Source organism: Coregonus lavaretus, assembly GCF_964263955.1.
Source record: "Coregonus lavaretus genome assembly, chromosome: 5".
NCBI lineage: Eukaryota > Metazoa > Chordata > Actinopteri > Salmoniformes > Salmonidae > Coregonus > Coregonus lavaretus.
Window position 1 is genome coordinate 26,135,729 of NC_139992.1, and position 27,541 is coordinate 26,163,269.

The window sequence follows — 27,541 nt, forward strand, 5'->3', positions numbered from 1 at the left end:
TGTTATTGTCTTGCCTGTGAGACTGTGCCATGTGCCCACAGGGTTAGGGAGGGCGGGGGTTAGGCACTCTGTTTTAGGGACTTTATTTTCTCTGTGACATTGTAACAGCCAGCATATGTGCCTATAAGCTCAGGCCATGACAGCTTCCTGACTTTTTATTTATTTATTTATTTCACCTTTATTTAACCAGGTACGCCAGTTGAGAACAAGTTCTCATTTACAACTGCGACCTGGCAAAAATAAAGCAAAGCAGTGCGATAAAAACAACAACACATAGTTACATATGGGGTAAACAAAACATAAAGTCAAAAATACAACAGAAAATATATATACAGTGTGTGCAAATGTAGCAAGTTATGGAGGTAAGGCAATAAATAGGCCATAGTGCAAAATAATTACAATTTAGTATTAACACTGGAATGATAGATGTGCAAGAGATGATGTGCAAATAGAGATACTGGGGTGCAAATGAGCAAAATAAATAACAATATGGGGATGAGGTAGTTGGGTGGGCTAATTTCAGATGGGCTGTGTACAGGTGCAGTGATCGGTAAGGTGCTCTGACAACTGATGCTTAAAGTTAGTGAGGGAGATAAGAGTCTCCAGCTTCAGAGATTATAGCAGTTCGTTCCAATCATTGGCAGCAGAGAACTGGAAGGAATGGCGGCCAAAGGAGGTGTTGGCTTTGGGGATGACCAGTGAGATATATCTGCAGGAGCGCATACTACGGGTGGGTGTTGCTATGGTGACCAACGAGCAAAGATAAGGCGGGGATTTGCCTAGCAGTGATTTATAGATGACCTGGAGCCAGTGGGTTTGGCGACGAATATGTAGTGAGGACCAGGCAACAAGAGCGTACAGGTCACAGTGGTAGGTAGTATATGGGGCTTTGGTGACAAAACGAATGGCACTGTGATAGACTACATCCAATTTGCTGAGTAGAGTGTTGGAGGCTATTTTGTAAATGACATCGCCAAAGTCAAGGATCGGTAGGATAGTCAGTTTTACGAGGGCATGTTTGGCAGCATGAGTGAAGGAGGCTTTGTTGCGAAATAGGAAGCTGATTCTAGATTTAACTTTTGATTGGAGATGCTTAATGTGAGTCTGGAAGGATAGTTTACAGTCTAACCAGACACCTAGGTATTTGTAGTTGTCCACATACTCTAGGTCAGACCCGCCGAGAGTACTGATTCTAGTCGGGTGGGCGGGTGCCAGCAGCGTTCGATTGAAGAGCATGCATTTAGTTTTACTTGTGTTTAAGAGCAGTTGGAGGCTACAGAAGGAGTTTTGTATGGCATTGAAGCTCGTTTGGAGGTTTGTTAACACAGTGTCCAATGAAGGGCTAGATGTATACAAAATGGTGTCGTCTGCATAGAGGTGGATCTGAGAGTCACCAGCAGCAAGAGCGACATCATTGAGATACACAGAGAAAAGAGTCGGCCCGAGAATTGAACCCTGTGGCACACCCATAGAGACTGCCATAGGTCCAGACAACAGCCCCTCCGATTTGACACATTGGGGGGGGGGGGGGGGGGGGGGGGGGGGGGGGGGGGTTGTCGGGGGGGGGGGGGGGGGGCATGGGCAAGTCGCAGCGGAGGGTGCAGAGCTGGTGGCCGGGGTAGTGGTAGCCATGTGGAAAGCATGGCCAGCCGTAGCAAAATGCTTGTTGAAATTCTCGATTATTGTAGATTTATCGGGGTGATAGTGTTTCCTAGCCTCAGTGCAGTGGGCAGCTGGGAGGAGGTGCTCTTGTTCTCCATGGACTTTACAGTGTCCCAAAACATTTTGGAGTTAGTGCTACAGGATGCACATTTCTGTTTAAAAAAGCTAGCCTTTGCTTTCCTAACTGCTTGTGTATATTGGTTCCTAACTTCCCTGAAAAGTTGCATATCGCCGGGGCTTTTCGATGCTAATGCAGTACGCCACAGGATGTTTTTGTGCTGGTCAAGGGCAGTCAAGTCTGAGGAGAACCAGGGGCTATATCTGTTCTTAGTTCTGAGTTCTTTGAATGGGGCATGCTTATTTAAGATTGAGAGGAAAGCACTTTTAAAGAACATTGCCAAAGCAAGTGAAGTAGATAGTAAACAAAAGTGAAATAAACAATACATATTAACAGTAAACATTACACTCAGTAGTTCCAAAGGAATAAAGACAATTCAAATGCCATATTATGTATACATACAGTGTCGTAACAATGTGCAAATAGTTAAAGTACAAATGGGAAAATAAATAAACATAAATATGGGTTGTATTTACAATGGTGTTTGTTCTTCACTGGTTGCCCTTTTCTTGTGGCAACAGGTCACAAATATTGCTGCTGTGATGGCACACTGTGGTATTTCACCCAGTAGATATGGGAGTTTATCAAAATTGGGTTTGTTTTCAAATTCTTTGTGGATCTGTGTAATCTGATGGAATATGTGTCTCTAATATGGTCATACATTTGGCAGGAGGTTAGGAAGTGCAGCTCAGTTTCCACCACATTTTGTGGGCAGTGTGCATATAGCCTGTCTTCTCTTCAGAGCCAGGTCTGCCTACGGCGGCCTTTCTCAATAGCAAGGCTATGCTCACTGAGTCTGTACATAGTCAAAGCTTTCTTTAAGTTTGGGTCAGTCACAGTGGTCAAGTATTCTGCCACTGTGTACTCTCTGTTTAGGGCCAAATACCATTCTAGTTTGCTCAGTTTTTTTGTTAATTCTTTCCAATGTGTCAAGTAATTCCAGACACGTATATAAGAAAACGACATCTCCAAGAAACAAATACAGATCAATACAAGATGGTATATTATCTCGCTCCATTTGGCCAGAGAACCAGACACTAACACCAGTCTGTGGCCATGTCCTAAGTCTGCCTGCTACTTCCTAAAATGACATACTATGTACTAATCGTACTACATACTATTTAGAACGTATTGTTTAGTAAAAACGAATGCAGTAAGCAACAAATGTCAACATACAGTCTCATACATAATGAGAATGCGTAATCTAATGTGCGTTGATTCGCGCTATTCGTTATTTCTTTATTTTTTACAGCTTGTCACCTCTGATAATCAGCTGTTGTCAAACATGTGGGTCTGGAAAGACAATTCCCTTCCTCAATAATGTACAGCGAATTCTACTAGCTGAAAAGCCGAAATGAGTATGACATCCTGGTATTTAAAGCATACAAAAAATATATATATTTAATTTAAAACAATATATTTTCGCTACCCAAAATGCCTACTATTTAGAAGGCAAGTACGGATATTCGGACACGGCCAATGTGTATGGACCAAAGACTACCAGAGAGCCTGTGTGTATGGATGTCATATACAGTGGGGAAAAAAAGTATTTAGTCAGCCATCAATTGTGCAAGTTCTCCCACTTAAAAAGATGAGAGAGGCCTGTAATTTTCATCATAGGTAGACGTCAACTATGACAGACAAATTGAGAAAAAAAATCCAGAAAATGACATTGTAGGATTTTTTATGAATATATTTGCAAATTATGGTGGAAAATACGTATTTGGTCACCTACAAACAAGCAAGATTTCTGGCTCTCACAGACCTGTAACTTCTTCTTTAAGAGGCTCCTATGTCCTCCACTCGTTACCTGTATTAATGGCACCTGTTTGAACTTGTTATCAGTATAAAAGGCACCTGTCCACAACCTCAAACAGTCACACTCCAAACTCCACTATGGCCAAGACCAAAGAGCTGTCAAAGGACACCAGAAACAAAATTGTAGACCTGCACCAGGCTGGGAAGACTGAATCTGCAATAGGTAAGCAGCTTGGTTTGAAGAAATCAACTGTGGGAGCAATTATTAGGAAATGGAAGACATACAAGACCACTGATAATCTCCCTCGATCTGGGGCTCCATGCAAGATCTCACCCCGTGGGGTCAAAATGATCAAAAGAACGGTGAGCAAAAATCCCAGAACCACACGGGGGGACCTAGTGAATGACCTGCAGAGAGCTGGGACCAAAGTAACAAAGCCTACCATCAGTAACACACTACGCCGCCAGGGACTCAAATCCTGCAGTGCCAGACGTGTCCCCCTGCTTAAGCCAGTACATGTCCAGGCCCGTCTGAAGTTTGCTAGAGTGCATTTGGATGATCCAGAAGAGGATTGGGAGAATGTCATATGGTCAGATGAAACCAAAATATAACTTTTGGGTAAAAACTCAACTCGTTGTGTTTGGAGGACAAAGAATGCTGAGTTGCATCCAAAGAACACCATACCTACTGTGAAGCATGGGGGTGGAAACATCATGCTTTGCGGCTGTTTTTCTGCAAAGGGACCAGGACGACTGATCCGTGTAAAGGAAATAATGAATGGGGCCATGTATCGTGAGATTTTGAGTGAAAACCTCCTTCCATCAGCAAGGGCACGTTTAATCTTCAATGCCCTTGCTGATGGAAGGAGGTTTTCACTCAAAATCTCACGATACATGGCCCCATTCATTATTTCCTTTACACGGATCAGTCGTCCTGGTCCCTTTGCAGAAAAACAGCCGCAAAGCATGATGTTTCCACCCCCATGCCAGTCTCCAGATCTCAACCCCATAGAACATCTTTGGAGGGAGTTGAAAGTCTGTGTTGCCCAGCGACAGCCCCAAAACATCACTGCTCTAGAGGAGATCTACATGGAGGAATGGGCCAAAATACCAGCAACAGTGTGTGAAAACCTTGTGAAGACTTACAGAAAACGTTTGACCTGTGTCATTGCCAACAAAGGGTATATAACAAAGTATTGAGAAACTTTTGTTATTGACCAAATACTTATTTTCCACCATAATTTGCAAATAAATTCATTAAAAATCCTACAATGTGATTTTCTGGATTTTTTTATTACAGGCCTCTCTCATCTTTTTAAGTGGGAGAACTTACACAATTGGTGGCTGACTAAATACTTTTTTCCCCCACTGTATCTCTGTATCTCTTCCTTATATCACCCTCACACTGTTTCCTCATCACAGCTACATACTGGTCACTGGTCACTGGTCACTGGTCACTCTTCTCTCACTCTCACTCTCACTCTCACTCTCACTCCCACTCTCACTCTCACTCTCACTCTCACTCTCACTCTCACTCTCACGTTTCAGCTCAGAGGAGGATGAGGAAACACTGTCATGCTGTAGTGTGGTGTCTAATGCACTGCAGTTCATTTCAGTTCACTACTGGTTGCTCAGCAGTGGTTCCCTCCCAAACTCCCATAACTCCTTTAAACAGAACTCAGGGGTGTAAAGGTATGATGAAAGCCTGATTAGTTGGACCTCGGGCTCAAAAGTGTGAGGATCCATATGCAGTCTTTGTAGATTATAGGTCTGTTTCGGGAGAGTTAAAAGTAGACATGTAGAAATGAAGGAACTGGCATCAAAAAATTATTCTAAAACGTTGTAATTAAAACTGCTGTAAAGTATTTTTTTCTCTGGGCTAGCCTCCAATGTGTCTCTGAGCCGAGGAGAGAGGTCCTCTCCTCTCCTCTCCTCTCCTCTCCTCTCCTCCCTCTCTCTGACCTGGTTTGGAATGGCCTTTGGACTGGCATTGGCCTGGGTCTGAGTTGTGTGCATAGGCTAGGACAACCCTGGGGAAGCTGGGAGTTGTGTAGAGAAGCAGGGAGAGGAGGGAAATAGGAACGAGGGGGCGGAGGAGGGGGGAGTTTGGGGGAACGACCCTCTTACCCAGATATTGATGAGATTTTGGCTCCTGAGAAACCCCAGTAGACCTTGACAGAGGCACAGTTGAGCACCCAACCAATATCTACTTGTTTACTCTTCCCCTCTTGGTGTGACTCTTCACTCCTTTCCCCCTCCCTTCCTCTTTCTCCCTATCTCTTCTGATTATTTTCTCACTCTCCCTTTTATTCATATTTTTACCCTCTCTTGTTCCCTATGTACAGTACCTTTCCTTCATGCTCTTTCCCCCCCTCTTTCTCCTTTCCTCCCTCCCCTGTTGGAGTTTAATAAGAAACATGTGTCTGAGATCTATGAATGTTTGATTGGGAGGGGAGTATAGGCATGATGTCATCCATGGTGAGCTGCAGAGAGTCAGTGAGCCATTAGTTTAAAACTCCCCTTACACATTTCTATAGAGGGGTGTATGTGGATGGGCATTGGTTTGTTAATTGAAATTATAAACTGGGTTGTTCGAGCCCTGAATGCTGATTGGCTGACAGCCGTGGTATATCAGATCTGTTACCACGGGTATGACAACATATTTATTTTTACTGCTCTAATTACTTGGTAACCAGTTTATAATAGCAATAAGACACCTGTGGTATATGGCCAATATACCACGGCTAAGGGCTGTATCCAGGCACTCCGCGTTGCATCGTGGATAATAACAACTCTTAGCCGTGGTATATTGGCCATATACCACACACCCTCGTGCCTTATTGCTTAAGTATAGGATGGATTAGCACTAATCTCACTGACCTTTTACTGTGGTTGCTGTTAGCAATACTGTTGTTTAAAAGGTAGTTACAGATTCTGTTGCAGGTGAAAAGAGAGGGAGCAGAGAAGGAGTGGGGGATGGGTTTTATCCTTGCTTTTAATTGGCTATCAATGTTCTGTATACTAATGAGTGCAGTGGTGCATCCTGGGAAGGGACTAATGGGGGTTGTAAAGTAACCCCACAACAGAAAGCATCAATCCAGCTACTGACTCAGTGGATAATTACACACACACACATGCATATATACACACAAAGAGAAAGTAAACCAATCACAGAAGTAATCTCACTATGAAATTAAAACCCCACTGTGAAGTGTGAGTGTACACTAATTTATTCTTACTATGTTACCTCCCATTCCATACAGTGAGGGAAAAAAGTATTTGATCCCCTGCTGATTTTGTACGTTTGCCCACTGACAAAGAAATGATCAGTCTATAATTTTAATGGTAGGTTTATTTGAACAGTGAGAGACAGAATAACAACAAAAAAATGCAGAAATACACATGTCAAAAATGTTATAAATTGATTTGCATTTTAATGAGGGAAATAAGTATTTGACCCCCTCTCAATCAGAAAGATTTCTGGCTCCCAGGTATCTTTTATACAGGTAACGAGCTGAGATTAGGAGCACACTCTTAAAGGGAGTGCTCCTAATCTCAGCTTGTTACCTGTATAAAAGACACCTGTCCACAGAAGCAATCAATCAATCAGATTCCAAACTCTCCACCATGGCCAAGACCAAAGCGCTCTCCAAGGATGTAAGGGACAAGATTGTAGACCTACACAAGGCTGGAATGGGCTACAAGACCATCGCCAAGCAGCTTGGTGAGAAGGTGACAACAGTTGGTGCGATTATTCGCAAATGGAAGAAACACAAAATAACTGTCAATCTCCCTCGGCCTGGGGCTCCATGCAAGATCTCACCTCGTGGAGTTGCAATGATCATGAGAACGGTGAGGAATCAGCCCAGAACTACACGGGAGGATCTTGTCAATGATCTCAAGGCAGCTGGGACCATAGTCACCAAGAAAACAATTGGTAACACACTACGCCGTGAAGGACTGAAATCCTGCAGCGCCCGCAAGGTCCCCCTGCTCAAGAAAGCACATATACAGGCCCGTCTGAAGTTTGCCAATGAACATCTGAATGATTCAGAGGAGAACTGGGTGAAAGTGTTGTGGTCAGATGGGACCAAAATCAAGCTCTTTGACATCAACTCAACTTGTCGTGTTTGGAGGAGGAGGAATGCTGCCTATGACCCCAAGAACACCATCCCCACCGTCAAACATGGAGGTGGAAACATTATGCTTTGGGGGTGTTTTTCTGCTAAGGGGACAGGACAACTTCACCGCATCAAAGGGACGATGGACGGGGCCATGTACCGTCAAATCTTGGGTGAGAACCTCCTTCCCTCAGCTAGGGCATTGAAAATGGGTCGTAGATGGGTATTCCAGCATGACAATGACCCAAAACACACGGCCAAGGCAACAAAGGAGTGGCTCAAGAAGAAGCACATTAAGGTCCTGGAGTGGCCTAGCCAGTCTCCAGACCTTAATCCCATAGAAAATCTGTGGAGGGAGCTGAAGGTTCGAGTTGCCAAACGTCAGGCTCGAAACCTTAATGACTTGGAAAAGATCTGCAAAGAGGAGTGGGACAAATCCCTCCTGAGATGTGTGCAAACCTGGTGGCCAACTACAAGAAACGTCTGACCTCTGTGATTGCCAACAAGGGTTTTGCCACCAAGTACTAAGTTATGTTTTGCAGAGGGGTCAAATACTTATTTCCCTCATTAAAATGCAAATCAATTCATAATATTTTTGACATGCGTTTTTCTTAATTTTGTTGTTGTTATTCTGTCTCTCACTGTTCAAATAAACCTACCATTAAAATTATAGACTGGTCATGTCTTTGTCAGTGGGCAAACGTACAAAATCAGCAGGGGATCAAATACTTTTTTCCCTCACTGTATATGGTGCTATTATGGTGCTACGTTATACCATACTTCCTGCTCTAATGATCTGTGTGTGCACACGCGCAAGCCGCCAGGGTTTCCGTTAGCCGGCAATGGCTTTTTTTTAAAAGCTGATAAATAGAACTGTTGCCAGCCCAAAAATGACCGGGTGAAAAATACATATTTTTATTCATTGATGTAAATACCAGTCGATGTAAATACATTTGACCATCATGCTTATCGATCTATAGGGCCATTTGCATAATTTAGAGGAATAGAATTGGCCTGTGTATTTTTGTTAGTCATCGTGTATCATTTATCCAACACAACTATCACACGGGTGCAGCATACAGAGCCTATTTTGAGCTGGATTTATCCTGCAGCTCCTCAGCTGGTTGGTGCTGGAGTAAAACATGTGCAACAATTCTGAATGCAATTGTGTTAAAAACAGTTTTGGTGCACGATTAAAAAGAGCTAGCGTGGAACCCCGTATTATCGGCATGTTCAACAGCGTTTAAGAAATATATTACCTTCAACAGTGTTATCTTGTGATCAAGCCATCAAAGTTTTGTGATTATTGGTGTCGTAAAAATGTTAGCTAACGGGTTAGCAATTAGCATGTTTGACATTTCAGTGGAAATACTACTATTATCAGCTTTTTGATAAGCGGTTTAGCAAAAGAAATACGTCCCGTATTATCGGCATACGGTCCCCAGTTATCGGCCACCTTACTATTTTGTTCAATTACAAGATATATCCATTTAATTTTGTTGAAAAAAGAGACACCAACCTCGTATCCGAAATGTTTATTAGATGGTTGACTAGTTGGCTAGCCTTCCGGTAAAAAATTATGACTTGCCTGTCAACTTTTCATTGCATAGCACGGTGCGCCCTCCTGTGGACTCTTAAGAAATGGTTCTTCCCCAACATATTATTCAGTGTTGTAACCAAATAATGTCTCATCGTTTGTTTTGAGAAAGTAGATAACAGTTGAATACTAAAATATTAGTATTAATAATTTACATAAAATAAAACTTTAATTTCAGTTATGTGTATTGACATAAACAATGAAAACACTGTTGAAGTTTGTGTTGCAGAGGTGCACTTGGAAAGTAAAGGAAGAAATACACAAGATGGGTTGTATAAATATATATATATATTATATTTTAGACATGTATTTTTTTGTACAAATAAATAATTTCATATGAACACAAACAAACAAACAAACAATGAAATCTCGACCTCCATCCCTATATTGTCACAAAAATCACAATAAAAATCCAGCTCCACCGCTACCTCTGGATCCCACTGCACACACCTGCAGTGGAACCAGTGCTGGCAGAAGTCACAGCACACCCATGGCTCCTCGGATCTACACTCCTGAGGGGAGCTTGCAGGCGGATCTTGCTCCCCGCAGCGAGCACAGCAGGTGGTGTCTTCTTTTATAAAAAATAAAATAATAATAAAAATTGATTAATATGGTTTTGCAAAATATAGAAGTTCTTCAACAACAATAGTAATTGATACAACTGAGAGAGAGAGAAAAACAGATTATGAAGTACTTGAGAGTGGTGCCATGGATGGCGTGACCGGTGGAGCTTTTCTCTTCCTTTTCTGTGCTGCAGTTTGAGAAAAAGTAGTGTTAGACAGAGCATGTTGCATGAAAACCCTTTTCAACTTTTTTTACATCAATACCTCTGGAGGAAGCTGCAGAAGTTTTGGAGGAGGTGGAGATGACTTGAGGGCTGGTGCTATGGACTGTAGATATGTAAAGAGAGATTGTTTTTTTTACATTGCTGTTTTATAAAACAGATAACAGTCATTTTTTCGTAATTTAACATGTGTTCACCTGTGGAGGTGGCGGAATTCAAATTGCAGGGGGCAGGGACACCAGACGAGGCTGCTATGGTGGTGTGACCAGGGGAGACGGAGGAGGCAGTTGGTCCAGAGGAGGCCGTGTTGGTGGTGACAGACAGGGGGGGTGGTGTGCATCGTGGTGGTGGACAAAACCGCCGACGATGGCTTGGAGGAGCTGGTGTTTGTAATGGTGGGGTTGTGGGGCTGACGATGGTGTGGCCGGGAGAGTAGGCATGTGGCCTTCTTCTGCAGCTGGGGACTCCGGCGGCTCCTACAGGTGTTGCACACTGGGAGGCACTGGTATTGGTGATGCAGCTGTCAGGAGTGGTTCCAGCAGGTGGTCCAGCAGAGGCGATGGCGTCAATGGTCTCATCCATGGCAGCCCTCTCCTGTGCCCTCTGTGTTCTGAGGGCTGCCCGACGCTCTTTCTCCTCTGCCTCGGCCCTCTCCTTCTCACCCCTCTCCTGCCACTGGCGCGTGTATTCCTCCCCGGTGAGGCATGTGGTGACCACAGGGAGTCTTCTGTATCGGTCCAGCCGATACTTCAGGACAGTAAGGATGTACCCCAGGTCCTTCGCTATCAGCCCCTCCTCTATTCAACAGGGGCTGGGACTGGAGCAGGGGCTGAGGGTCCTCCTGTGGTCACTGGGGAGGAGGTGCTGATGGACGGCACAGTGCTGCTGGTTCCAGGAGAGGCGGTGGTGGGACCCGGTAGGGACCGAGACGGCATTAAACGGGACCCTTCAATGGCTGAAAGGTCAAATGGGAAGAGGCCACACTTTTTAAACCCTTCCACCACATAGCGCATGTCCTTGCATCGCTGGTACGGGTAGCGGAATACTCTGGCAAATTCTGATTTGTTTACCATGTAGGAGTGGTCAAAATGGCTAAGGTCTCCAGCTACCTTGGAGAACTCAGCCTTTAAAGGGCCAAAGTATGCTATGTTCAGCGGCTGCAGGACATGGGTGCAGTGTGGTGGAAGACAAAGAAGTACAACCCCTTCCCTTAGTGCCGCCGCGAGCACCTCCGGGTCCATGTGGCTCTTGTGCCCATCGAAGAGGAGAAGGAAAGGGCGCTCCTTCACTGCATCCTTAATGAAGTGCTGAAACCACTTCCTGAACAGGTCCCCGTCAATGTAGCCACTGTTTGACCATCCATACAAGGCTTGGGGGGGGGGGAACACTTGGGGTAGATGATAAATGGGGGGATGTCCTCCCCAGCTGCGTTGAAGCATGCCAGCACTGTGATGTGCTCCTTGGGCCCCAGCACTTTGTGCCTGCTCTGGTCGCTACGAAACCCAGACTCATTGCAGTTATAGATTTGTCTGGGTTTCTCCCTCAACCCACTCTCCTCCAAGTGCTTCTCATAAGAAGTGAAGAAGGTGTCCATCGTCGGATGTGTGGCACACTCAGCTCTCCCCCTGTCCAGGGTGTCCGGCCTCCTCATGCTCAGGTTCTTGTGCCTCCTCCTGAACATTTCCCACCACCTCTTCCCCAGTGGTGGGATTGTTTCATTTTAGTCATTTAGCAGACGCTCTTATCCAGAGCGACTTACATTATTGAGTGCATACATAACATTTTTTATTTTTTTTCATACTGCCCCCCCCCTGGGAATCAAACTCACAACCCTGGCGTTGCAAACGCCATGCTCTACCAACTGAGCTACATCCCTGCCGGCCATTCCCTCCCCTACCCTGGACAACGCTGTGCCAATTGTGCGCCACCCCATGGGTCTCCCGGTCACGGCCGGCTACGACAGAGCCTGGATTCGAACCAGGATCTCTAGTGGCACAGCTAGCACTGCGATGCAGTGCCTTAGACCAATGCGCCACTCAGGAGACGGGAGGTTTCCCCTGGGTGCCGAAACCTACAATAGAATAGAATATATAATAGTCCATCAAGGATGAAAATGTTTGTTTTGGCATCACCATCCACATCCACATTTACGTCACACACATTGAGAACAGTCAGTCCACCAAACTACATACATAAACACATAAAACACCAAATACCTGCGTATTTTGTCGGCGTATTTCATCCTCTGGTGCAAGCAATGTGGGTGGTCCACTGCGACAACCATGGGTCACCCGGCCGCTCAGCCTGTCCGCCAGGGTCTGCCGAGGTACACCATGCACCTTGGTAGATAAGAAAAGAAAACTGTTACTAGCAGATAAAATTCACATACACATGGTAATCTCCTAAAAACAAAAGATGCCTAACCTTGGCAGCCTGGCGGATAGCCACCCCTGCCCCGCAGTCCTCCATGGCATGGAACATGTCCACCTCACTCCACTGCTTCCTCTTGACTTTCTCCATACTGTGGTGTTAATACATGTAGCTAAATAACTTTGCATACTATACACATTTTAGAAAGATAACTCAATCTGAATATGTATAATCATTTACATTTCAAAGCTAAGGCACTGAAAGGTGATGAAAGTTTTCACAGTAACTGAAAGTGTACCCACGTTTCTTGTTTGATGTTATCTGTAATGAAAATTAGTGTCCCAATTAGTTTAATATTGATGCATACATTGTAACATTTCACTAAATACTACCTCTGTAGCTGTTGTAAGATGAAACATAGCCAACAGTGATAGGTGTCAAAAAGTTCATGGTTCCAAGTTCCAAATAAAGTTTTGCAGATTGTGCAAAATGCCTCTGTCAGAGGACTACAATTTTGATACGGTAAAGCTTGACAACATTCAGCTGTTTTGGTGATATGTATTATCTAACGCTATACAATTTATTTCCTTTTTGCTTACTTAGCAGTTCTATCAACATTTAGCAACTAAGCTAGCAACATTAGAAAATCCGTTAGCTATATTTCAGAGGTAAAAAGTTGGATATTCAATTATGTGTGGTCTGTCGCACAGTCGAATTTTACAATATGCAGCGTGTTCCACAAAATGTGTACATATATAACTTTTTTGAAAACTCTCAAAAACTAACTTAACTTACATAAATTGCACTGAAAATCAGTGGTCAGCTAGCAACTTACTGTTATTTTCCAGTCCATTTAAATGTTGAGCTCGAGGTGATTTAGTCCTCCAACCCCTAGAGAGTGTCCGAAGTTAGGGGGAAAATTAGCTAGTCCGACTATTTTTATTTCTCAACTGGTAATTGAAGCCTGGCTCTCATTCACCATTCAAGTGCCAGCAACAGGCTATCAGCGCGTCACCCACCACTTTACAATGTGAGCTGGAGGCAGCATGCATTTAGTAAACATACTTAATTGTTTGAAACCTGAATGTTTTTTTTCCATATAATTTTTTTAATAGCTTACTGTGAGGAACTATAGTTTTAATATATTATAATTCGCAATGGATGTTAAAAAACACTTTCCTACATTTCCGAGCAGTAGGCCAAGTACTTCTATGCTTGCTCAAGTGCGCACTCCCTCAACATTATCAGGACAGAGAAACCAGACACAGTCTCATTGCTCACATGGAACAATCCAAATAAAAGACAATGAAAAAATGTCCAAATCTTGTAAATGATGGTTATTTATTAAATAAACCCAAACTTAGTGTAGTAGGTTGTGAATTCTGCAAAAAAAAGTTTCCACTCTGAGAATGAGAACGGTAAATATTAATATTAATTATTAATGAATACATACATTCATATAAATTAATTTAACCAAATGACGGGCATTAATGGTACATTTACTGTAATGGGGAATTTATAACAAATTCAATATTCAAAGGGCAAACAATTCACACAATTAAACAATGTTCTGTGCTAGCAGTAACATTACAGTCTTCCCATCCTGTCCTCTGAGTCACATTTATGTTGTGCAATGTGGCAGTAGTTCGCCTGTCTTTGGCATAGGTTAAGTTATCAGGCCTAGGCTTCTTCTTGGCATCCCCTAATCAGATGTTAGCCGGCTCTTTGGAGGTCTGGGGTGTAGATGTAGTTATTTTGTCTTCAATGCATATAGACCCTTTGTCTTCTGGACTGAAAGAAGATAAAACATATTTGGTGAAATATTCATTGAATCAAGGAAATGTCAATGCCTTCCTTAAAATAACAGTTTCCATTGGAATTTTGCCTTGAGTGAGCAATAGCAATATAATATTTCACCCAATAGCTGAGGGAGACTTACATCATTTGGAGTTCTGCATGGCTAATCTGTGGTGTATATAATTCAAGACTTCCAGCAATAAGGCCTCAGCCTTGTGCACCTGAGGATAGAAGGCAAACACAAACAAATACTTAGCTACTTGCATAGCCAACATGGGGATGTGATTCTGGAATAAATGAAAAATAGATTCAAAATTGAATCCCTTCTACATTACTACAGAGATCACCTCTTCACACATCAACACTTGCTATTCATGGGTTGCACGTTTCGTCACAATAAACATTATTTTGAAGACTGATGCCCGACTGAACATTCTATTCAAAGCAGATATTTCAAAAGGAGGCAAATAATTAGTATGAAAATCTTTTGTCATCACTGTGATGTCGCCAGATTGTCTGTAGATGCAGTATAACTTTAGCTAAATAGCTACATTGCATGGGCCTAAAGGAGTGCTGACAAGTATTTTTCTCCGTTCATACAGGAGTAATAAAGGCCTATATATATATATATACACTACCGTTCAAAAGTTTGGGGTCACTTAGAAATGTCCTTGTTTTCCATGAAAACATACATGAAATGAGTTTGAATATGAAATATAGCAAAATGAATAGGAAATGTAGTCATTGACAAGGTTAGAAATAATGATTTTTAATTGAAATAATAATTGTGTCCTTCAAACTTTGCTTTCGTCAAAGAATCCTCCATTTGCAGAAATTACAGCCTTGCAGACCTTTGGCATTCTAGTTGTCAATTTGTTGAGGTAATCTGAAGAGATTTCACCCCATGCTTCCTGAAGCACCTCCCACAAGTTGGATTGGCTTGATGGGCACTTCTTACGTACCATACGGTCAAGCTGCTCCCACAACAGCTCAATAGGGTTGAGATCCGGTGACTGTGCTGGCCTCTCCATTACAGACAGAATACCAGCTGACTGCTTCTTCCCTAAATAGTTATTGCATAGTTTGGAGCTGTGCTTTGGGTCATTGTCCTGTTGTAGGAGGAAATTGGCTCCAATCAAGCGCCGTCCACCGGGTATGGCATGGCGTTGCAAAATGGAGTGATAGCCTCTTTACCACCATCAAAGCACCCCCATACCATCACATTGCCTCCACCATGCTTGACAGATGGCATCAAGCACTCCTCCAGCATCTTTTCATTTGGTCTGCGTCTCACAAATGTTCTTCTTTGTGATCCGAACACCTCAAACTTCGATTCGTCTGTCCATAACACTTTTTTCCAATCTTCCTCTGTCCAGTGTCTGTGTTATTTTGCCCATCTTAATCTATTCTTTTTATTGGCCAGTCTGAGATATGGCTTTTTCTTTGCAACTCTGCCTAGAAGGTCAACATCCCGGAGTCGCCTCTTCACTGTTGACGTTGAGACTGGTGTTTTGTGGGTACTATTTAATGAAGCTGCCAGTTGAGGACCTGTGAGGCGTCTATTTCTCAAACTAGACACTCAAATGTATTTGTCCTCTTGCTCAGTTGTGCACCGGGGCCTCCCACTCCTCTTTCTTTTCTGGTTAGAGCCAGTTTGCGCTGTTCTGTGAAGGGAGTAGTACACAGCGTTGTACGAGATCTTCAGTTTCTTGGCAATTTCTCGCATGGAATAGCCTTCATTTCTCAGAACAAGAATAGACTGACGAGTTTCAGAAGAAAGTTATTTGTTTCTGGACATTTTGAGCCTGTAATCGAACCCACAATTGCTGATGCTCCAGATACTCAACTAGTCTCAAGAAGGCCAGTTTTATTGCTTCTTTAATCAGCACAACAGTTTTCAGCTGTGCTAACATAATTGCAAAAGGGTTTTCTAATGATCAATTAGTCTTTTAAAATGATAAACTTGGATTAGCAAACACAACGTGCCATTGGAACCTCTGTACGCCTATGTAGATATTCCATAAAAAATCTGCTGTTTCCAGCTACAATAGCCATTTACAACATTAACAATATTTACATTTACATTTACGTCATTTAGCAGACGCTCTTATCCAGAGCGACTTACAAATTGGTGCATTCACCTTATAGCCAGTGGGATAACCACTTACTACACTGTATTTCTGATCAATTTGATGTTATTGTAATGGACAAAAAAAAAAAGAAAATGACATTTCTAAGTGACCCCAAACTTTTGAGCGGTAGTGTATATATATATATTTTTTAAATACTGCTTGACTGAGGGACCTTACACATAATTGTACGTGTGGGATACAAAGATGAGGTAGTCATTCTAAAATCAGGATAGGTAGGTGTGAGTCCATGCAACTTATTATGTGACTTGTTAAGCAAATATTTAGTCCGAATTCAGTTAGGCTTGCCATAACAAAGGGGTTGAATACTTACTGACTCAAGACATTTCAGCTTTTCATTTGTAATAAATATTGTTTTTAAATGTCCACTTTGACATTATGGGGTATTGTATTTATTGCTTTGAAATGTATTACATGGCATATAGACTGACAGAGAATGGTAGAGAAACGCTGTGATGTCTGAATACACCTCCCCCACCTGGAGAGAGAGAGAGAGAGAGAGAGAGAGAGAGAGAGAGAGAGAGAGAGAGAGAGAGAGAGAGAGAGAGAGAGAGAGAGAGAGAGAGAGAGAGAGAGAGAGAGAGAGAGAGAGAGAGAAATGAATGAAGGAAGGGGTTAGCGAGATTGTAGTGCCTCAAAATGTTTAAAGGCTGATCAATACACATTCACAAGCAAATCATTAATCACACTCAGACAGCTCTGGTTTCTGATTGGCTCAGTTGGGGTTTATTATTGGCCAATCATTAATCACACCCAGACAGCTCTTGGCTGCTTTTGGCTCAGATGGGACAGATTGTGTTTTACCTTATCGGTTTAAATAAACAAAGGCCATTACTTTACCCAATAGTTTAAGAGCCTCAGTGTGTGTTATGAGTGTATATCTAGTTGTGTATATGAGTGTATATCTTTCTGAAATGACTGTAATCCTAAGTGATGCTCGACCTTCTCCCTGTCAATGGGACAGTTGGACATGCGTCTCTCTGAGCCTCGCATCCCCTGTCACCATAGAAACTCCCCATTCGGAGCTGGTGGAACAAAAACTGCTCTCTCTTAGCTAAATGTAAAGGTGGTTCTGCAGGCTATATTTGGAGAGGTGGAGCTGGAACTAGGCTAAACTAAGCAACAGCAGCACATCCATTACTCTGCTAGTGTTATCAGAGAGAGAGAATGCAGGTTTCAACAGGCTCCTCTCTCTGGTCTCTAGCCATCTGTAGCTAACTATCTGAATGGACCACTACTCCACCAACCCCCAGGGAGGCCTTTGAAGAGGGATTACAGTATGACCTCAGCTGTGGTTTGTGTGGAAGGGATGTGTGAGTGTGTTTTAGCTTTTCCACCAAACAGGGTTGTGTGTTAGTGTGTATTTGTGTGTGTGTGTGTGTGTGTATGTATGTATGTATGCTTTTCCACCAAATGAACAGACTGGTAGTCTCTCAGGTAAGGGTTAGTAGTTGGTACACTACAATAGGCTGTATAGCCCCCATATGACTTCCATGTTAGCCTGTCATTAGCTTCCTGAAAGCTGATTGGACAGATGGCAGGTCACAGGAGCCTTCAGGGAGTTCTCCCACATTCCATGACTCACACACCCACACAGGGGAGGGAGGAGAGCGAAGCGGAGGGGAGCCAAGCAGGGGAAGGAGGAGGGGGTAAAAATGACATAGACCATGGGAACGGCCCAAAGGAAAACACAGCTCAGACTCCAGATGTGGATACACCCTGTTTTAAACACACACACACACACAGACAGTGAAAATGTAGAGGGAGGGGGTAGTTGGGAGGGCTGTAAAGCTATTCCCAGAGCTGTGCTTGGCAGCTGGTGATTGGCTGGCCTGTTGCTCATGTGAACTGGACTTGGCAAGTATACTGCCCTTGTTTCAGGAGAGACAAAGGCACAGAAAGAGAGAAACAATGGAAAGAAAGGGCAAGAGAAATATTTAAAAGTATGAAGAGAATGAACGAAACTGAAAAGACTGTTAGTGTGTGTTCTGTATGAGGTCATATCTTCTCCACAGAATACATATACAGTTAGTACTGTCCTACGATTCACACACACACACACACAGTTCTTATATCCTTGTGGGGACCTAAAATGTATTTACATTAAAAATCATATTGTCCCTAACCCCTAACCCTAACCCTAACCTTAACCCGTAACCCAAATTCAAACCTAAACCTAACTCCTAACCCTAAACCTAACCACTAACCCCTTACCCTAATTATAACCCTAATTCTAACCCTAAACCTAACCCCTAAGCTTAAAATAGCCTTTGTCCTCATGGGGATGTGGGAAATGTCCCCACGAGGGAGAATTTTCCTTGTTTTACTACTGTGTCCTTGTGGGGACTTTTGGGGATTTTAGGTCCCCACAAGGATAGAAGAACCAACTCACACACACACACACACTTTTAATGATGCCATCAAGAATTGCCCCTATCGACACATTGTGTTGGCTAAAGTTTTTACTACAGGCCACTTCCTGTTTACACTGTGTCGTTTCTTGAGGTGAGCATGACGTAGTGGGCATGGTAACTAACAGCTGCCACAAACAGAAGTGAATGTGAGAGACCTTCACTCAGGTAGAGATAGAGAGAACCTGTCTGTGCTCCATAGGAAGGGAACTGCCTTGGCCCCATTTAAGGAAAATTACCTGTTGTCATGGCAATGAGATAGCCACAGTGTCTCCTGGGAGTTTGTAGCAGAAATTGTGCCACTCTAGAACAGCAGTCATCAGTGTGCATGCATGTATATTTGTTGCACCTGTTAGGCCAGTAATACCACATATCAGTTCAATTAGTACAGTATTCTCACTAACGGGTGCAACAAATATAGCCCCTTACGAGGCACGCCTCGAAATATGTTAATGAGCCAGCGATTCTTTCCCCTCCCACAACATTTTACCATAATGCACCATAATTCACAGTAGGCTGCTGTAAATATACAGCAAAAAAGGTAATACAGTGCTTTACTGCAAAATTGTACAGCAGTGTAGTGGAATGCCGTTGAGCCCCCATAATGCATTGCTCTTTACAGTACTGTACTTTAGAATTACAGTAGATAGCTGTAAAAATGTTGCTGTACATTTACAAGCAATTTGTTACGGTGTGTGTGTGCGTTTGCTGGATGTTTTGTTGTGGTTCCTGAGGGGTTCTGAGTTATGCTGTCTCTTTCATGTGGTTGTGTCAGCGAAACTGATACAGTGAGGGAAGAAAGTATTTGATCCCCTGCTGATTTTGTACGTTTGCCCACTGACAAAGACATGATCAGTCTATAATTTTAATGGTAGGTTTATTTGAACAGTGAGAGACAGAATAACAACAAAACGCATGTCAAAAATGTTATAAATTGATTTGCATTTTAATGAGGGAAATAAGTATTTGACCCCTTTGCAAAACATGACTTAGTACTTGGTGGCAAAACCCTTGTTGGCAATCACAGAGGTCAGACGTTATTTGATCACCTACCAACCAGTAAGAATTCCGGCTCTCACAGACCTGTTAGTTTTTCTTTAAGAAGCCCTCCTGTTCTCCACTCATTACCTGTATTAACTGCACCTGTTTGAACTCGTTACCTGTATAAAAGACACCTGTCCACACACTCAATCAAACAGACTCCAACCTCTCCACAATGGCCAAGACCAGAGAGCTGTGTAAGGACATCAGGGATAAAATTGTAGACCTGCACAAGGCTGGGATGGGCTACAGGACAATAGGCAAGCAGCTTGGTGAGAAGGCAACAACTGTTGGCGCAATTATTAGAAAATGGAAGAAGTTCAAGATGACGGTCAATCACCCTCAGTCTGGGGCTCCATGCAAGATCTCACCTTGTGGGGCATCAATGATCATGAGGAAGGTGAGGGATCAGCCCAGAACTACACGGCAGGACCTGGTCAATGACCTGAAGAGAGCTGGGACCACAGTCTCAAAGAAAACCATTAGTAACACACTACGCCGTCATGGATTAAAATCCTGCAGCGCACGCAAGGTCCCCCTGCTCAAGCCAGTGCATGTCCAGGCCCGTCTGAAGTTTGCCAATGACCATCTGGATGATCCAGAGGAGGAATGGGAGAAGGTCATGTGGTCTGATGAGACAAAAATATAGCTTTTTGGTCTAAACTCCACTCGCCGTGTTTGGAGGAAGAAGAAGGATGAGTACAACCCCAAGAACACCATCCCAACTGTGAAGCATGGAGGTGGAAACATTATTCTTTGGGGATGCTTTTCTGCAAAGGAGACAGGACGACTGCACCGTATTGAGGGGAGGATGGGTGGGGCCATGTATCGCGAGATCTTGGCCAACAACCTCCTTCCCTCAGTAAGAGCATTGAAGATGGGTCGTGGCTGGGTCTTCCAGCATGACAATGACCCGAAACACACAGCCAGGGCAACTTGGGAGTGGCTCCGTAAGAAGCATCTCAAGGTCCTGGAGTGGCCTAGCCAGTTTCCAGACCTGAACCCAATAGAAAATCTTTGGAGGGAGCTGAAAGTCCGTATTGCCCAGCGACAGCCCCAAAACCTGAAGGATCTGGACAAGGTCTGTATGGAGGAGTGGGCCAAAATCCCTGCTGCAGTGTGTGCTAACCTGGTCAAGACCTACAGGAAACGTATTATCTCTGTAATTGCAAACAAAGGTTTCTGTACCAAATATTAAGTTCTGCTTTTCTGATGTATCAAATACTTATGTCATGCAATAAAATGCAAATGAATTACTTAAAAAACAAACAATGTGATTTTCTGGATTTTTGTTTTAGATTCTGTCTCTCACAGTTGAAGTGTACCTATGATAAAATTACAGACCTCTACATGCTTTGTAAGTAGGAAAACCTGCAAAATCAGCAGTGTATCAAATACTTGTTCTCCCCACTGTATGTGCTTTCTTGAGCAGGGGGACCTTGCGGGCGCTGCAGGATTTCAGTCCTTCACGGCGTAGTGTGTTACCAATTGTTTTCTTGGTGACTATGGTCCAGCTGCCTTGAGATCATTGACAAGATCCTCCCGTGTAGTTCTGGGCTGATTCCTCACTGTTCTCATGTTCATTGCAACTCCACGAGGTGAGATCTTGCATGGAGCCCCAGGCCGAGGGAGATTGACAGTTCTTTTGTGTTTCTTCCATTTGCGAATAATCGCACCAACTGTTGTCACCTTCTCACCAAGCTGCTTGGCAATGGTCTTGTAGCCCATTCCAGGCTTGTGTAAGTCTACAATCTTGTCCCTGACATCCTTGGAGAGCTCTTTGGTCTTGGCCATGGTGAAGAGTTTGGAATCTGATTGATTGATTGCTTCTGTGGACAGGTGTCTTTTATACAGGTAACAAGCTGAGATTAGGAGCACTCCCTTTAAGAGTGTGCTCCTAATCTCAGCTCGTTACCTGTATAAAAGACACCTGGGAGACAGAAATCTTTCTGATTGAGAGGGGGTCAAATATGTTTTTCTGGATTTTGTTGTTGTTATTCTGTCTCTCACTGTTCAAATAAACCTACCATTAAAATTATAGACTGATCATTTCTTTGTCAGTGGGCAAACGTACAAAATCAGCAGGGGATCAAATACTTTTTTCCCTCACTGTAGTATCCTGATAGAGAGTGTGACTAATTCTATTCTGAAGAACACTGGCCATTCTGAGAATGGGGCAACAGTGCCTCCTTGTGTCTGAGATATGTAAATGCTGTATTTTCTCCTGTGTGTGTGTGTGTGTGTGCATAAATTACAAAATACAACTGCAAAATACCCTAAAGACCAATGTATCAAAATAAAATATAATATACTTTTGCAAAGTATTGTATTGAATTAAATACATGTATTTTGTATTTTAAAATATCAAAATACATTTGTAAGTTGCCGGCCAAACAGCAACAACATTCTCATTAACGGTTACAGAAACGTCTTACTTTCTATGACTGTGATATGTTGTCACTCTGGATAAGAGCATCTGCTAAATTACCAAAATGTATATGTGAAAATGAACCACTTCAAAGCACACTGGGTATTGTCATTGGCCTTGTTTACGGGGTGGAGCTCATTAGAGTAATATGTTTACATTTAGTTAGCTATAAAGAAATGGGATAGAAAAGTATTTTATATTTTGAAAATACAAATTACAGCTTTCAAAAGTATCTTCTTGCAAAATACATTGGAGTGTAGTTCAGCCCAGTGTAATACAACATACAGAATACTCAGAAGTAATTCAAATACATGTAACAGAAAAACTCCCCATCTGTGTGTGTGTTTGTACTGACAGTGTGCTCACGTGTTTTCAGCACTAACAGTGTGTGTTTTCTCTTTCCTCAGGAGGTGCAGAGTAAGAGTAAGGTGTGTGCCAATGTGTTTTGTGGCGCAGGAAGGGAGTGTGTCGTCACTGAGAAGGGAGAGCCCAGCTGCTTGTGTATAGAGGTGAGTCGTTTGTGTGTGAGTGTGTGTATTCCTACATTATCAGGACCACAAGTCACCAGAATGTCTTGACAAGGAAGGAAAACAAGACAATTTTGAAAAGTCAGGACCTTTTTCATGTCCTGAATTTGTAAAAATTATATTTTAGGCGTAAGGGTTAGGTTTGGGGTTAGGTTTAGGGAAGGGGTTGTGCTTCTTCTTCTTTGACGTCCTTTACAGTGGTGCCTAGTGACTCAGATCAACAGTTGCGCTCAGCTCAACGTTGGGGTCGCTGTTGAGTAAGTTTGAGGGGTGAATGTAGCACATGGGGATATGTGAAACTTTTTTTTTTAAGGGGTTATATCAGCTTTAATATTGCAGATAGATTGCGTCTTCTATCAGTGTAATTGTCTGCATCTTCTCCAATACCCCCATATATTATTTTAAATATATATATATTTTTTTCCTTTTCCTTTTTATTTTCCCCCCCTAACCCTACCATCCCTCCCCTAATTGGAGTAAACTAATGGACAACAATACTTAGGCTTCCACTTCCAGCTTATACATACCACATCAATTTCACAGACAGTATATTTTACATTAGTTATCTTTTGTTTGTTTTTAGTCCCAGCCTTCAGCTACACTCAACCCCTCCCATCTATCTCTGAAGACCATCTAGTTTTGATTTCTAGTTGGCAAATATTGTTCTACTGTGCTGTGATGTTTCACAAAAGTTCTGAACCTTTCTATTCTCATAGTTTCTACAGATTGTAAATGAAAGATAAACACCTTTGCTGAGAGTATTATTATATTATTGATCGATTGAATATTACTTTTCAAATCACCCAGAAGTGCTATTTACAGAGTTAGTTCTAAGTAAGTGTTGCAATTTTTCAGCCATTTCATTCCAAAAACAAGCTACATATGGGCAGTACCAAAACAAGTGATCTAGTAATTATGTCTCTTCGCAGCAAAAACTGCAGAGCTGGGATGGTTGTATCCCTCATATACAGTATATAACATTCTGTTGGTTGAAAGAATTTTGTATAATATTTTAAATTGAAAAACTCTTAAGTTTTGAATCCGGCTTTGTTTTGTAAATCAGTTTATAAATTAGTACATTGAAAATCTCCTCCCAAATATTTTGCAACCTGTATGGCGCATGGTCCTTAAATGAAACTGGTACACTTTTTTACTTATCACAATTTTCTTTAGCCAATTTTGGTCTTTAATGCAGGGACAACAGACACTTTCCTTACCTTCTCCATTTTCCACTTGCCTCCTCCATTTTTGTGGTAATGCTGCAATCAGCTGGTTGTAATTTGGGATATAGCAGACATTTCCATATATTTTTGTTAACTGCATGTGTGACATAACTCCACCAGTCCTATTTATTATATAATTTACAAAGATTATACCGTTTTTATTTTTTTAAATGCATCAATTAGTATATTTGAGTTTACCATAATATTAGTATTTTCTGGTGGATTAAACTGAAATTGCAACCAGCTTTCTATTGCTTGTTCTAAAAATAGCGATATTCTGGAGATTATTTCATTTTCAAGTGAGAGGTTGTAATCTGAATGAAGGGGAAAAGGCCATTCTTGAACACAGGATGAGCCATTTTTACTAATCTACTAGAGAACCAGTTCAGATTTAAGTATATTTTTTTGTGTGATTGAAGCCTTTAGTGAGAGGTCCAATGCTTTAATATCTAATAATTTCTGCCCCCCGAATTCATATTAATTATAGAAATAGGCCCATTTAATTTGTCTCGCTTGCCGTTCCAAATACAGTGGGGAGAAAAAAGTATTTAGTTAGCCACCAATTGTGCAAGTTCTCCCACTTAAAAAGATGAGAGAGGCCTGTAATTTTCATCATAGGTACACGTCAACTATGACAGCCAAAATGAGAAAAATCCAGAAAATCACATTGTAGGTTTTTTAATGAATTTATTTGCAAATTATGGTGGAAAATAAGTATTTGGTCAATAACAAAAGTTTCTCAATAATTTGTTATATACTCTTTGTTGGCAATGACACAGGTCAAACGTTTTCTGTAAGTCTTCACAAGGTTTTCACACACTGTTGCTGGTATTTTGGCCCATTCCTCCATGCAGATCTCCTCTAGAGCAGTGATGTTTTGGAGCTGTCGCTGGGCAACACGGACTTTCAACACCCTCCAAAGATTTTCTATGGGGTTGAGATCTGGAGACTGGCTAGGCCACTCCAGGACCTTGAAATGCTTCTTACGAAGCCACTCCTTCGTTGCCCGGGCGGTGTGTTTGGGATCATTGTCATGCTGAAAGACCCAGCCACGTTTCATCTTCAGACGGGCCTGGACATGTACTGGCTTAAGCAGGGGGACACGTCTGGCACTGCAGGATTTGAGTCCCTGGTGGCGTAGTGTGTTACTGATGGTAGGCTTTGTTACTTTGGTCCCAGCTCTCTGCAGGTCATTCACTAGGTCCCCCCGTGTGGTTCTGGGATTTTTGCTCACCGTTCTTGTGATCATTTTGACCCCACGGGGTGAGATCTTGCGTGGAGCCCCAGATCGAGGGAGATTATCAGTGGTCTTGTATGTCTTCCATTTCCTAATAATTGCTCCCACAGTTGATTTCTTCAAACCAAGCTGCTTACCTATTGCAGATTCAGTCTTCCCAGCCTGGTGCAGGTCTACAATTTGGTTTCTGGTGTCCTTTGACAGCTCTTTGGTCTTGGCCATAGTGGAGTTTGGAGTGTGACTGTTTGAGGTTGTGGACAGGTGTCTTTTATACTGATAACAAGTTCAAACAGGTGCCATTAATACAGGTAACGAGTGGAGGACAGAGGAGCCTCTTAAAGAAGAAGTTACAGGTCTGTGAGAGCCAGAAATCTTGCTTGTTTGTAGGTGACCAAATGCTTATTTTCCACCATAATTTGCAAATAAATTCATTAAAAATCATACAATGTGATTTTCTGGAGAAAAAAAATCTCAATTTTCTGTCATAGTTGACGTGGACCTATGATGAAAATTACAGGCCTCTCTCATCTTTTTAAGTGGAAGAACTTGCACAATTGGTGGCTGACTAAATACTTTTTTCCCCCACTGTAAAGTAGAATATTTTTTGCTCATATATTTTAAATGCAAGTCGTTAGGTGTAGGCATGGCCATAAGTATATAGGCAAACTGAGATATGACTAATTAATTAATCAGGGTGATTTTTCAGAAATAGACAGGTGTTGTCCTTTCCATGGTAGCAAAATCTAATCTAAATTGGCTAACTTTCTATTAAAATGTATTGTAGTGAGATCATTTATTTATTTCAGGATATGAATACCGAGTATGTCCACTTCACCGTCGGACCATTTTATTGGTAAACTACACGGTAATGTAAAAGTAGTATTTGTTAGAGATCCAATACGTAATATGGTGCATTTATCATCATTTGGTTTTAATCCAGAGAGGTTAGAAAAATTATCCACAGTGCCTTGCAAAAGTATTCATCCCCCTTGGCGTTTTTCCTATTTTGTTGCATTACAACCTGTAATTTAAATTGATTTTTATTTGGATTTCATGTAATGGACATACACAAAATAGTCCAAATTGGTGAAGTGAAATGAAAAAAATAACTTGTTTAAAAAAATTCTAAAAAATAAATAACGGAAAAGTGGTGTGTACATATGTATTCACCCCCTTTGCTATGAAACACCTAAATAAGATCTGGTGCAACCAATTACCTTCAGAATTCCCATAATTAGTTAAATAAAGTCCACCTGTGTCACATGATCTGTCACATGATCTCAGTATATATACACCTGTTCTGAAAGGCCCCAGAGTCTGAAACACCACTAAACAAGGGGCACCACCAAGCAAGCGGCACCATGAAGACCAAGGAGCTCTCCAAACAGGTCAGGGACAAAGTTGTGGAGAAGTACAGATCAGGGTTGGGTTATAAAAAAATATCAGACATTTTGAACATCCCACGGAGCACCATTAAATCCATTATTAAAAAATGGAAAGAATATGGCACCACAACAAACCTGCCAAGAGAGGGCCGCCCACCAGAACACACGGACCAGGCAAGGAGGGCATTAATCAGAGAGGCAACAAAGAGACCAAAGATAACCCTGAAGGAGCTGCAAAGCTCCACAGCGGAGATTGGCGTATCTGTCCATAGGACCACTTTAAGCCGTACACTCCACAGAGCTGGGCTTTACTGAAGAGTGGCCAGAAAAAGGCATGGTGTTCGCCAAAAGGCATGTGGGAGACTCCCCAAACATATGGAAGGTACTCTGGTCAGATTAGACTAAAATTGAGCTTTTTGGTCATCAAGGAAAACGCTATGTCTGGCGTAAACCCAACACCTCTCGTCACCCCGAGAACACCATCCCCACAGTGAAGCATGGTGGTGGCAGCATCATACTGCTAAAGCAACACTTGAGTGGTTTAAGGGGAAACATTTAAATGTCTTGGAATGGCCTAGTCAAAGCCTAGACCTCAATCCAATTGAGAATCTGTGGTATGACTTAAAGATTGCTGTACACCAGCGGAACCCATCCAACTTGAAGGAGCTGGAGCAGTTTTGCCTTGAAGAATGGGCAAAAATCCCAGTGGCTAGATGTGCCAAGCTTATAGAGACATTCCCCAAGAGACTTGCAGCTGTAAAATAGTTATGCACACTCAAGTTTTCTGTTTTTCTGTCTTATTTCTTGTTTGTTTCACAATAAATAATATTTTACATCTTCAAAGTGGTAGGCATGTTGTGTAAATCAAATGATACAAACCCCCCCAAAATCAATTTGAATTCCATGTTGTAAGGCAACAAGATAGGAAAAAT

The 27,541-nt window shown here is 42.3% G+C and overlaps 1 protein-coding gene across 1 annotated transcript in view; it reads left to right on the plus strand.

Moving 5' to 3' along the window:
- fstl1b (follistatin-like 1b) overlaps positions 1-27,541 on the plus strand; it is a 61,103-nt gene that overhangs the window by 12,021 nt on the left and 21,541 nt on the right. The window contains exon 3 of the mRNA XM_084162829.1: positions 22,645-22,746. Within this exon, the coding sequence (XP_084018955.1) occupies positions 22,645-22,746 (102 nt within the window). The remainder of the gene's footprint in view (positions 1-22,644; positions 22,747-27,541) is intronic.